The sequence below is a fragment of the Oryzias melastigma genome, linkage group LG6 (genome assembly GCF_002922805.2).
Source record: "Oryzias melastigma strain HK-1 linkage group LG6, ASM292280v2, whole genome shotgun sequence".
Taxonomy (NCBI): Eukaryota; Metazoa; Chordata; class Actinopteri; order Beloniformes; family Adrianichthyidae; genus Oryzias; species Oryzias melastigma.
The window spans coordinates 27464192-27475509 of record NC_050517.1 but is presented as its reverse complement, the minus strand read 5'-3'; the positions used below and the strand labels follow the sequence as shown (position 1 = coordinate 27475509).

General features: G+C 44.3%; 1 protein-coding gene across 7 annotated transcripts in view; it reads left to right on the top strand.

The window, feature by feature from the left end:
* The window catches only part of znf423 (zinc finger protein 423), a 178922-nt gene that overhangs the window by 71372 nt on the left and 96232 nt on the right, over positions 1–11318 (top strand). For all 7 annotated transcript variants that reach the window (XM_024281572.2, XM_024281579.2, XM_024281574.2 and 4 more), the window contains one exon: positions 10194–10371. In XM_024281572.2, the coding sequence (XP_024137340.1) occupies positions 10194–10371 (178 nt within the window). The remainder of the gene's footprint in view (positions 1–10193; positions 10372–11318) is intronic.

The following is an 11318-nucleotide window of genomic DNA, read 5'->3' as shown; positions in this document are numbered from 1 at the left end:
GCTTTGCAGGTTTTTACAAAAAAAAAACCCAGACTCGGGTTGTGTGTTTGTGTTGTAAACAGCGAGCTCCAGCTGCCTGCATCACTTATTTATAGGCGCTGCGTTCGCGCAAAGGTGTGTGTTTGTGCGATGAAACATCGGGCGCATCACTTTATTGCAGATTGTTTAGAATGACCGATACGCACATGGTTCTATCACTCTAATCGTCACCAAAATACAACTCAGTCCGAACCGCTTTCTTCAGGAATGTTCAGATGCCTTCCTCAGTGCACGAGTGTGCACGAGTGAGTGTGTGTGAGTGTGCGGTCACTGGTCCTCAGGTGAGTGTGTTTCCAGGTTAGTGAGCGGTCCGCTCGTTCACCAAACCTCATTCTTATAAATAGATGATATAGCCGGCGGCGTGCACACAATGGGATCACAGTGTGTGTGTATGTGCGCAGCTCAAAGCTGTAGTTGTGTGTGTGTTGGCACAGTGTTGTTGTTTATCTTACACTCCTGCCTGACAGCTGGTTCTTGTTGCTGAGCGAACAAACAGCCAACAAGATGGACAGATAGAGGGAGGGGTCAGGAAAGGACGCCGTGACGGAGCGACTGCCCGGGGAATTGAACCGCCAACCCCGGCGGTTCAGGTGCCTCACTTCCTGTTTTGAGCGCGGTGAACTGAAAGAAGGCGGACATGAAAGGCTTGTGGAGAATAAAGAGGATGGGTGAAAGAGAGAGATGTGGTAAAAGGAAGCAGATGCCAGCCCTCCTCACCACATGCTTTCATGGTGGGTGGGGGCAGGGCCATGCTTGACACACACTTAGTTACATTGCATTTATGTTCCTATGAGAGTCTGTTTTTTATTTAGTGGAGATTGTAGTCACTAATTAGGATTACCATCTGAGTTTTTTGGAGCAGACGTGTTGTTTTTGTCGGTGTGTGATGTTTCCTCAGATCCTCCATGCTCTTCCTTCTATCTTCATGACACACTCGTTCCTTATAAAAGGCTTTTGAACATATGTGACGAACCTGATTGAGTTCCAACTGGTTGTAGGGAAGCAGTGTTTCATTTCCTGCTGACATACTAGTGCAATATTTGCACCACCAAAAGCTAGATGGCGCTGTGTTTACTTCGCCTCCCCCAGAAGGAGCGCAGTAGCTATGTACCGGCTTCCCACCCCAATCCCTAACTACTAAAAAATGATGTGGTGAAGGACTATATAGTGCCCTGGATTTTAAAAGCAATTCATACACAATGCTCACTACTTAAATTGGGCAATTTTTCACCCATACATCAAACTATACCAAGAGGGGGTTTTCTGCTCCCTCTGTCTGGCTCGTCAGGTCTTTTCAAGAGGGGCGATGTGACTCCAGACGCGTCAGGGGCCTTCACGCTGATCTCCCCAGCTACGGCTCCTTCCAGGGGTCTCCCATCTCAGCAAGAGGGGTCCTCCCTGGCGGGCAGCCTCGGCTAGCACCTAGAACTGGTGTGAACCAGAGAATTCCGACTGTTTCAATAAAACAAAGCCTCGCGAGGACCCACAAATGTCAAGGTGAAGAAATTCAAATAAACGTGGGTTTATGTGTTCTTTATGTGTTGTTTATTTGTACTTCTTCATGGTTTTAATGTGGTTCATTTGTGATACATCTGTGAAAATTTCACATCAAGGACCACAACTTTACTCACTTTTCCACGTATATTCATGGATGACCAATTTTCATCTGTGCAATATGTGCAAATAGTATGTAGTGGCTGTGGGACATGGCCTGTAAGTCAGCAGTTTAAGATAGCAACAAATGAAGCTGAATAGTCTGCTGAAAGTCTGTTAAAAGATTATGAATACTTCCAAAGTTTGTCCAAACTTGTCCAATCATCCAATCAAAGAGCTCTTCATCGTTTTAAGCAGAGGTGGGCAAACTTTTCAGCTCGTGGGCCACAAAAGGTTCTAAACTTTGACAGAAGGGCCGAACCCGGAGCAACCTGGAGTGTTCTGGTGATTCCACTTCATAAGAGAAAGAAAAAAACACAAAATGTGGACAAAGACATGTTTCGATTTTGATTGGAATTTAATATGTATATATCAATGCAGAACATTTCCTCATTTTAGTGTTAAATGCATCAATGGATTGATGCCCCTCATGGAAAAACGCAAACTTAGAAAAATGCTGCATTCATGTTGTGTTGGAATATTTGGAAAAAATTTACGTCCCACTTAGAAAACAGACATGAACACCAGAATAACAACGAAATCTTCCAAAATGACATGATTACAGATTAATTTTCAGAACATAAACAAAAGTCAATGTATTTATAGCTCACCGTCGATGGGGAGACACAAGAGTTACAGGAAAACGCAAACATTAATACAATTTGTTCCAGTTTGACAGACCAGATTAAATAGTTTAACAGGCCACAAATGGCCCCCGGGCCGTAGTTTTCCCACCCCTGGTCTAAAGCGTTCATCTGTCCTGTCCGCGCTCTGCTGGCTGTCTGAGCTCTGTTTGTTTGTGTACGGTAAATTATTTTGTGTGGTGGGAAAAATCTTGTCATCTGCCAACCTACTGCCCGCCCACCCCCATCTGTAGCCCCCTACCCCTAACCTTCTGCCCTCCAACTCGACGCACGCACACACAGACATGCGCTGCCCATATGGAGCAGTTGGCGCCCAAAGGCAGCCGGACCCATTCCCAGGGCAGGAGGTGATGCTCCCTGCAGCCAGCGCGCCGTGTGGAAACGCACATGTTTGCACAAAGATCCTTCCGTCGCAACGTCGCGGTGCCGCTCATGTGAGCTACACCATGCGCGTGTTTTCAGCCATCTTTGTTTGTTTTGTCAATGGTGAAACTTTGATGTTCCTCCGCTTGTGTTCTCTCCATCTGCTGCAGAATAAATTGTCTTTTTCTGCAGCATTTGAAGGAGAGCTCAACAGGTAGTTTTAACCAAACAATGCGACTTGCCAGAGAAGCTGCCCTACTGCGCGTTGTCATTATGCATGGCGACCAATAAGCTGTGCTTAGCTAGCTGGTTGCCATGTCAACTCATGGTAATCACTCAGCCAGGTGGGGATCTTGCTTCAGTTCTGCTGTCTGCCTGTTCCAATGCTTTATTTGCAATATTTAGAAACATTCGGGTTATTCGAACTCAGCGAAACCCGTGATTGGCTCATTACCTTCACTGTCAAAGCCCGAGTTTGTCTCCGTCTGCAATTTTACATCAAAATTAAGTAATCAGAGAAGGACGGCCCCACTGTAGCTGTGCAGAAAATCAAAGAACACAGATTGTAATCTAACTGTCAAGGTTTAATCCTTGAATGGTTTTCAGCATGGCGCTTCAGGTGCAAGCCTCCGGAACTCCAGGCTCCCGGATTCTCCGCGGAAAATTGGAGCTGGACAAAAAGCTTTTTTATTATTTGAAATCTGATTGTGTTTGCATGTGTGCGAAACTGTGAAAGCCAGAATGAAGCCAAGGGTGGAAGTTGTTTTTCTGCCCCCTGTGGTGAGTCTGGGGCTGCATGCGTGCACGCCTGGGGCAGCCCGGGGCCATCGGAGGGGGCCTAGGGAGCGGCGGAAGGAGGGATGAAGCGAAAGACTAATGGAAGGATAGAGGGTCAGCGGGGGTCTTTGGGGAAAGGTGCCGGTCTGGGCTGACGGCCAAGCAGAAGGGTGGAGAGCAGGACGGTCGAACGCGGGAGGGGGGGAGTGAACGGAGCAGAGAGGAAAAGAGGGAGCAGAGAAGGAGGACAAAAACCTGAGCGAGTCAACACCGACTTGTTTTTCTTTAATTGACACTCAACGCATCACTTTGTGGGATTTTACATTTACAATGTAAATGGAAAAGTTGCTTTAGGTTGACGGCAGATCCGGCTGTTGCAGCGGCGGCGGCGGCAGCACTGGGACCTGCGAGGCTTTTGCTGCAACCAGCTGAGCTCCTTTGATTCAAACATCAAACGAGAGAATGAACGACATGCATAGATTGTGTTTCCGTCTTTGGCGTTTAGCGGCAGAACAAACTCGGCGAACTGCCGTTTATTTCACCAGCAGGGCTTTCCTTTACTGTTCGGAAAGCAGTTCCTTTTAAAGATGTCTTTGTCCCGTTATTATAATGTATTCATTTAATTTCCCTCTGTGTGACTGTCATAACAAGCTGAGTTTAGATGGGGGGGAAGAAGATGGGGCGGCGGAAACAAAGAGATAAATCGATCAGCGTGTGCGTCTCTTCATTAGAGTGTTTCAGTAGGAGTGAGTCCTCCACATGTTGCCTCGCTGTCTGGCCTATTAGAGGCGCACACGGGGAGTGTGTGCGTGCATGTGTGTGTGTGCGTGAGGGTGGGGGGTTCAGGTAGACTCAGGCGGTCCATTTAGCTCCTTTTTGGTCTTTCCCATTTTTTGTTTTGGACTCCTGGGCTCTCCAGCTCTTTCATCCGTCCATGCTTTCCTTCTCTTTTGGAGTTCAGAGTCTCTCCATCTGGAACGCCCCCCCTCCCCTCGACCTCCCAGGTCCCGTCCAGGCTGAGACACGGGGGTGAAGGCCAACGCCAGTAGGGGAGAAGCTGCTGAAGGGATGGAGGGAGAGATGTCAATGCCATAATGAGTAACAACATGAAAGGTGACGGAGGGAGGGAGCGGAGCGGAGGAGAGATGAAGAGGAGAGGGACTGCTGAGGACAGGGGGAGGGACGAAGAATAGAGGGAACTGCGGGGTTTGGGTCCCGCGGTCCATTTTTGTTCACCAAAGATGAACAGAAAAGGAGGAGATGGGAGCACGTTGAAGTGTCTGCTGTCTCCTCTCGTCCCTCGACCATCCGTCCGCCTCATCTCCTCTCCTCCGAGGACCCTTCCATAATTTCACTTTTCATTGAAATTTGCTTCGCCCCCCTCCCTCCCTTGTCCTCCACTTTCTCCCAGTTTGCCATCCAGCCTTGTCTTGGCCAGTCCCCTCGTGACTGGCTGACAAAGGCGCCGTTAAAAAGCCGTGTGATCCTCCATTTTAGCGCCAGCCACGCTAGTCAGAGGATTAGGGCTCTTTAATGACGCTAATCTCTCCTCCCCTTCTTTCTCAGCACCCCCTACCCCCCGTCAAAAAGTGATTTTTCCCTCTTGTTCTGGACAAATCTGCTCTTTCCCACTTCAGAGGCATTACCACTTAACAGAGTCGCTCTGACTCTGTAACCATCCACATGAGTCCGGATCGCTGCAAACAAGCGCTCGCCTTCTTCTCCCAGGCCGCCGTCTCTTACAACTGCGTTTCGAGCATCTAACTGAAAGTTTCTTGGTGTGCTCACACTCTGTGTATCATGTGTTGTTGCATCATGTTATTTGGGCAGCAGGAGGCGCTACCTCTTTGTATCTGGTCTTAATCTTTGGGGCTGTCCTCTTCTGTGCGAAAATTTGAAAAATTTGTATGAATTTTACAGAATTTCAAAATCTAAACACTTTCCTTATGTGTGGACTAATCATTGCTGCCATTGATTCTCTATATTGTCCGTAAAGCCAACACTTTAGTGTATATTTCCTTTTGTGTTATGCACTATCACTAAAACTCCATCTGTTGTTTCCACATTTTTTGTGTGAAACCGTAAATATTTCTGAAAAAGGTTGACTAATCTGTTTAGTTAATCCAATGACGCCATGTCAACAAACTTTTCGGTGAACGTTTCGGACTGGTGGCCTTCATCAAAGCGTGAAACAAGTGGAGGTCATGTCGTTTGTGCACATGAATTGACTGGTGATCGGTTTAAAAGGTGACATGACTCTCGGGGGTCACACTCGTTCTCTCACATCAATGTTTGCTGCTCCTAAATGCTGATTGTCGGAGTAAATTGCGTTTGTGTTTTTTTGGCACGGTCAACATGTCATTTCGATTCAGCAGCTGGAAACCGCCGTCCTTTTGAGGATTCACCTTTGTGTTCGTGGGGTCGTCACCTCATGTGTTTGTGGCTGATTTCCACACGAGACCAAGAGAAACACATCACTGCTGCTGCTGCCAGGAAACTTTCCTTTGTGTTTGAACCAGTTTGCATCCACTCATCCACTTTTCTATCCATCCATTTCCCCAAATCTTTTGTCTGTAGGACAATCCACTAATCCATTCATCCCTTCCTCCATTTCTCCATCCATCTATCCATCAAACCATCCATCTATCCCTTCATCATTCCTGGATCCATCCATCCATCAATTCATCCACTTCCACACCCATGGAATGATCCATTGCTCCATCGATTCATTCATTCCTCCACTCCTGCATCCGTTCATATCAGAAAACCAGCCTTTTAAGTTCCATCTCATAATCTTCGCTGATTCTTTTACTTTACAAATTCAAGTTTCATCTACAATCCCTAACTTGAAGATTACAGATCCATTTTCTCCAGATACCACTTGAACTCTTCTTGTCTTCTACATCTTTAACAGTTCCGCTCTCTACTCTTGCTGTTTGTCCAACTTCTTTAACGTTAAACTGTCCCTGTCAGTGGCTATTTAAAAAATAATCTAAAAAAAACGTGCTACACTAAATCTCCTAGACTAATCTATTTTTTCTGCTCTGTCTTTAGCATGTTTATTTTAAATGTGTCTGTTTTTATTTTATTTTCATTCTAATTATGCATCTCCTTTTTTTAGTTGAGGCTATGAAAATAGTCTAGACTTAAAGCTCACAGGCGTTCTTATGTTCCCTCTGCTAGATATTTCTGACCCGGTATCGGTACGTTTTCACCAATCTTCCTGAGCTGTTTGTTCATCACCACAGTGTCTGCTTTGTTACCCATGTGACCAGTTAGTGTCTTTTTTCTACGCTTTTGGGGTTTTTACCATCTTGGGACTTTTAACCTGTACGTGACCGAGGTATTCCTGTTGACGATGTCATGTTCGCCCTCTTAATCCTGCTTTTAGGTGCTGTATTGTCTTGGGCATCGTTGCACAGTCTATAACTGGAGTCCAGCTTGGTGTGGTAAATCCCAGCCTCTATTGATCTGGTACTCATGGCCTGTTCCTGTAAAGCCATGATCAATGTCTTCTTCAGGTCAGCCAGGTGGTTGGATTTTGTCATATAAAAGAAAATTATATTGTCTTTTTTCAGTGGAACACATCATACAGGGCTTTGTCCTTTAGTAGTGCTTCATCCTCTTCCTTTAGTTTCATCTGGTTGAGATATATTTTTAAGTGCTCTGTTGCTGGTTTCCATCTTGCTGAAGTATTTGATGGATCTTTGCCGTTTCATCCTGCATGGTCGGTCTGACAGGCCTTCGTACTTTATGACCTTGGACCTGTTCAGGATAGGGATCCATCAAGAGGAACGCCCTGGCCTTCATGTCAGGAGAGGTGGGAGATTTTTGTCATTTATAAACTCATATTGGCCTAAGTCATCTCTCTGAATAAAAACAGCTTTTTAGCCTAGTTACAGCATAAATCATGGCTTCCTACGTCAATATTTGTGTTGCCAAAGTCACTAGCAGGGCAGACAAACACTACCAGTCAAGAGTTATCACACACAAGCCTGACTCTGTCATTCTTATTTTTGTTCAAATTTGCTCAAAGCCTTAATTTTAGTTCAACTGACATGAAACGTTTCTTTTAAAAACCCACTCAGATAATGTTTTTAACATGTTCTTGAGGCCTTTTTTCTGATGATAGAGGTCATATATTAACCCTTGTTCTATTCTAGGCATGTTGACGTTGGGAGTGGGGTCATCTCGACCCCACAAAACAGTGCGCTGAACTTTTTTTTTTCCAATGTTTTTGTATTTTCACTGCTGTCTGTGACAGACATGAAATCCTGTCCACCTTCATCCATATTTGTCATGGGAGGAATGACACGTCAATGAAAGGCTGAGGTCATTTGGACACCTTAAGATAGCACAAGGATTAAGAAAATTAAGCTTAATATTGCATTTGTGAGTATTTTTATACAAATTGTTGTGATTCAGGAGCAGATGAAGAAAATGGAGTTGGAAAAAGAGACACAGAAAATACATTGGGAGGGCCCACAAGCTCCATGCTCTGCTCTATTCTGATGCATCCTCTTGCAGACAATTAGATCCACGAACGTCTTTGTTTTCCTCGTCTGAGCTGAAATCTAAATCAAAACTGTACGGCTGTATAGCTCTGATATTGCTTGCTACTTTTGTTGTACCGGTAATGTTAAGTGGGGAGTGTGAGGGGTTGTAAGCTGGGGGGAGATCGTGTAAACAGAGAGCTCTCATGGGATGGGGGTTGGGGATTTGAACTTAGAGCAATACTTCACTTTTGAGTGAACAAATAAAAAGACATTTGCAAAACAGGTTATTGCAGAGTAAAACAAAAAGCTCAAAGGAATATCTGTTTATTCTACAAAAAAAGATAGGTGAGAAAATAAAAATTAATGTTCAGAATTCTTAAAAATGTATGTCTGGTAAAGAAAGGCAGAAAAGTTTAACAAAAAAAGATGGCAGAATTGAAAAGATATATTATATCATACTGTGTGTTAAGTGAAACATTGACAAACAAAATGAACAACAATTCTAAAATGTTATACACTTAAAATAATTAGTTTTCATCAAGTTAATTTTATGTAGATGGTTTATTCAACTTAAAAATTACATTTGATTAAAACTAATATTCTGAAATGTAACAAAATTACAAAACTTTTGTAAATTAATTCAATGTTTCACTTTTTACAGTTTGTATACGTGACAAATGGAATCAAAAAAAGTTTTTGATTTGAGTTTTTTTATCTACAGTGAAGGGATTTTTAGCAACAGAACAACATAAAAATAATTTATAATTGAGTGTTTTAATGTCTAAAGAATAGGATTAGTAATCATTTTAGTTGTATCATATTTTTGCATCTACATTCTGTGATTCAGTCATGATTTCTCCTAAGAGAAACAGCTGAACAAACTTCTTCCAGCGGCAGTGATTCCATATTTTCGCTGCCTCAGCTCCTGCCTCTCAGCTCCTCATGTGTCCTTAAGCCTTCTTTAAAAGAAACCGTCTTGGAGTAGAATTAAAATTCACAGCGTTGACAGTTTTTTTTCCTCCCCCCCCGCCTGCTGACTTCTATTTGCTTGTCGCTGTGCCCACGTTTTCCCGGCGTTCGATTCATCACAGGAATCCGTTTCCTCCCCCTCTCGGCACAAACACAGAAGACGAGGCACTTGAAGTTGTAGGAGTTGGTTGAGGTGAAGCTGTGTGTACTCTGTTTCTAAAATTACCAGGAGGAGCGTCTGTGCACGTGTGTGTTTGGGCTGCAGAAATATTCGGCTCATAATGAGTCTTGGCACGAGCCACAGCTGACATTTCCCTCTCTGTCCTTTCACTCCACTCTCCTCATTTTCTCTCTTTGATTTGTCGCCGGGCGAGGTGATGAATCTATCTGATAAAAGTAAAGGAAAACAGCCTCGCCTCTCCTCCTCTTCATCTCCTCTCTCTCTTACATTTTCCAGGCAAAAATGCTAAATGGCCTCACTGTGCTGCTTCAGAGCGCACAAAGAGAAACAGAACAATATCAAGCATTATTCAGCCTCCTCTTTTGTCGCCTCAAATCCATTCTGAAGTGTCTATTAAAGGAGTCGTGGCCTTTTTGTCGCTTCTGTTCAAGACTGCACAGGAGGGAGAAAAAGGGAGAGGAAATGGGGAAAAGAGCAATGCATAATCTCCTATGTACCGCAGATAAAGGGAGCGAATATCGCCATCTTTCCACTCTGCTCTCCTAATCGCTTTTCCGACGTTTCAATCTGCCAAGGCCCTAATGAAAATATGATGAGGCGGATCTATGGTCCTCGGGGACGGATGGAGGGATGGGAGATGAGGGGAGGGATGGAGGGAGGATGAAGGGAGAGAAAATACTCTCTGTCCTTATTTCTGGGCTCCGTTGGGGATTCATAGTTCTTGGAGCTTTCTATTTAGATGTTGCCACTGCCAGAGTCTCTTTCCTCTGTTTCATTCTCCCTTTATCTCTGCCATCCTGGTTTCTCTTCTCTGTGAATGTTCGGAACTAAGATGAATGTGTTTATTTTTTGTTTATATCTTCCTTTTTACTCATTCTAACTCCCCCAGGGTGCCTCCAATGCTTTTTGCCTTCCATGAAAGATGAAACGTATTCTTAATCACTGCAATCCTCCCTGTTTTACCCCCCGTTTCCCAACTCTGCTCACCTGTTTCTTCATTTGCAATCCTGCAGCTGTGCGTCGAAGCGTTTGGTTTTCTGATGTGTTTGAAACCTCTCGTCTCTTTTTCAGATGGGGACGATGACCCCACGGGCCTGTCCTGGGTGCCCTCCTCGCCCTCCAGCAAAGACGTGGCGTCACCCTCGCAGATGCCAGACGGCTGCTGTGACCTTGGCACGGCCACCGGCGGCGAGGAGGAAGGAGGCGCCGGTCTGCCGTACCCCTGCCAGTTCTGTGACAAGTCCTTCAGGTATCTCCTGCCACATCTTCACGTTCCGCTCGTGAATCTGCACTTCTTTGAATTATACTCAACATTATATATAACACAAAGGCAACAGAAGCGGGAATGAGGTGAGTACATTTCTCACAGAACTCTCTGGGGGTTTAGACCCATTTTAAGAGTCTTCATTATTATTCTCAATATTACTTATTCTTTCCGGCTGTTCTCTCACTTACTCGTACTTTCAACTTTGTTCAAATGTGTGATTGCTGTGTTTTAGGACGTGGCCTAGAGATTTTTATTGTTTCCTCATTTTCAGCTTATATTTTGGTTCATATTTTCTAGTTTTCACCATTTTTCTTTAGCGGCTTCTTCCTGACACATAAATCACTGCAGGTGTACCACAAGGCTCAATATAAGGACTTCTTTTTTTATTTAATTCCTGTAGTTTGTTTTCAGTTTTTGGCTTCTCTTTCTCTTTCTCTTACCGTGTATCTTCCAACAGTGGCTGATCTCCAATAAACACCACGTCTAACAGTTGATTGTTACTTTAAACCAGACCAATTTGTGCCAATTTTGGTCCCCCGTTGGTTATAGGTCCATAGAAAAATAGAATGGACCAGTTAGAGCGGACCTACTGTCGTACCATGTTGAAATCCATTGATTGGTTGAAAGGTATTGCGACAACAGCAAGCGTCCAATCAGCGCTTTTCCTGACTTGAGATCCAAACTGAAAGTTTTGTCCTCTATTCGGCTGGATTCTTCATCACATCCCACTATCCTCTTGCAAAGAATATTAAATTCTTGAGCATTCCTTCCTTATTTGCAAGGGTGTTGCATGTTCATCTCCTCTCCCCGATTCAGAAATTCACTCTGCGTCTCCTTCGGACGCAAAAGTTTCATACAAGTGTCTGGAATTGTCAGAGTTTTTGTGACGAAAAGGGAAAATCATCTGATTGAAAAAAAATCTGTGAAAC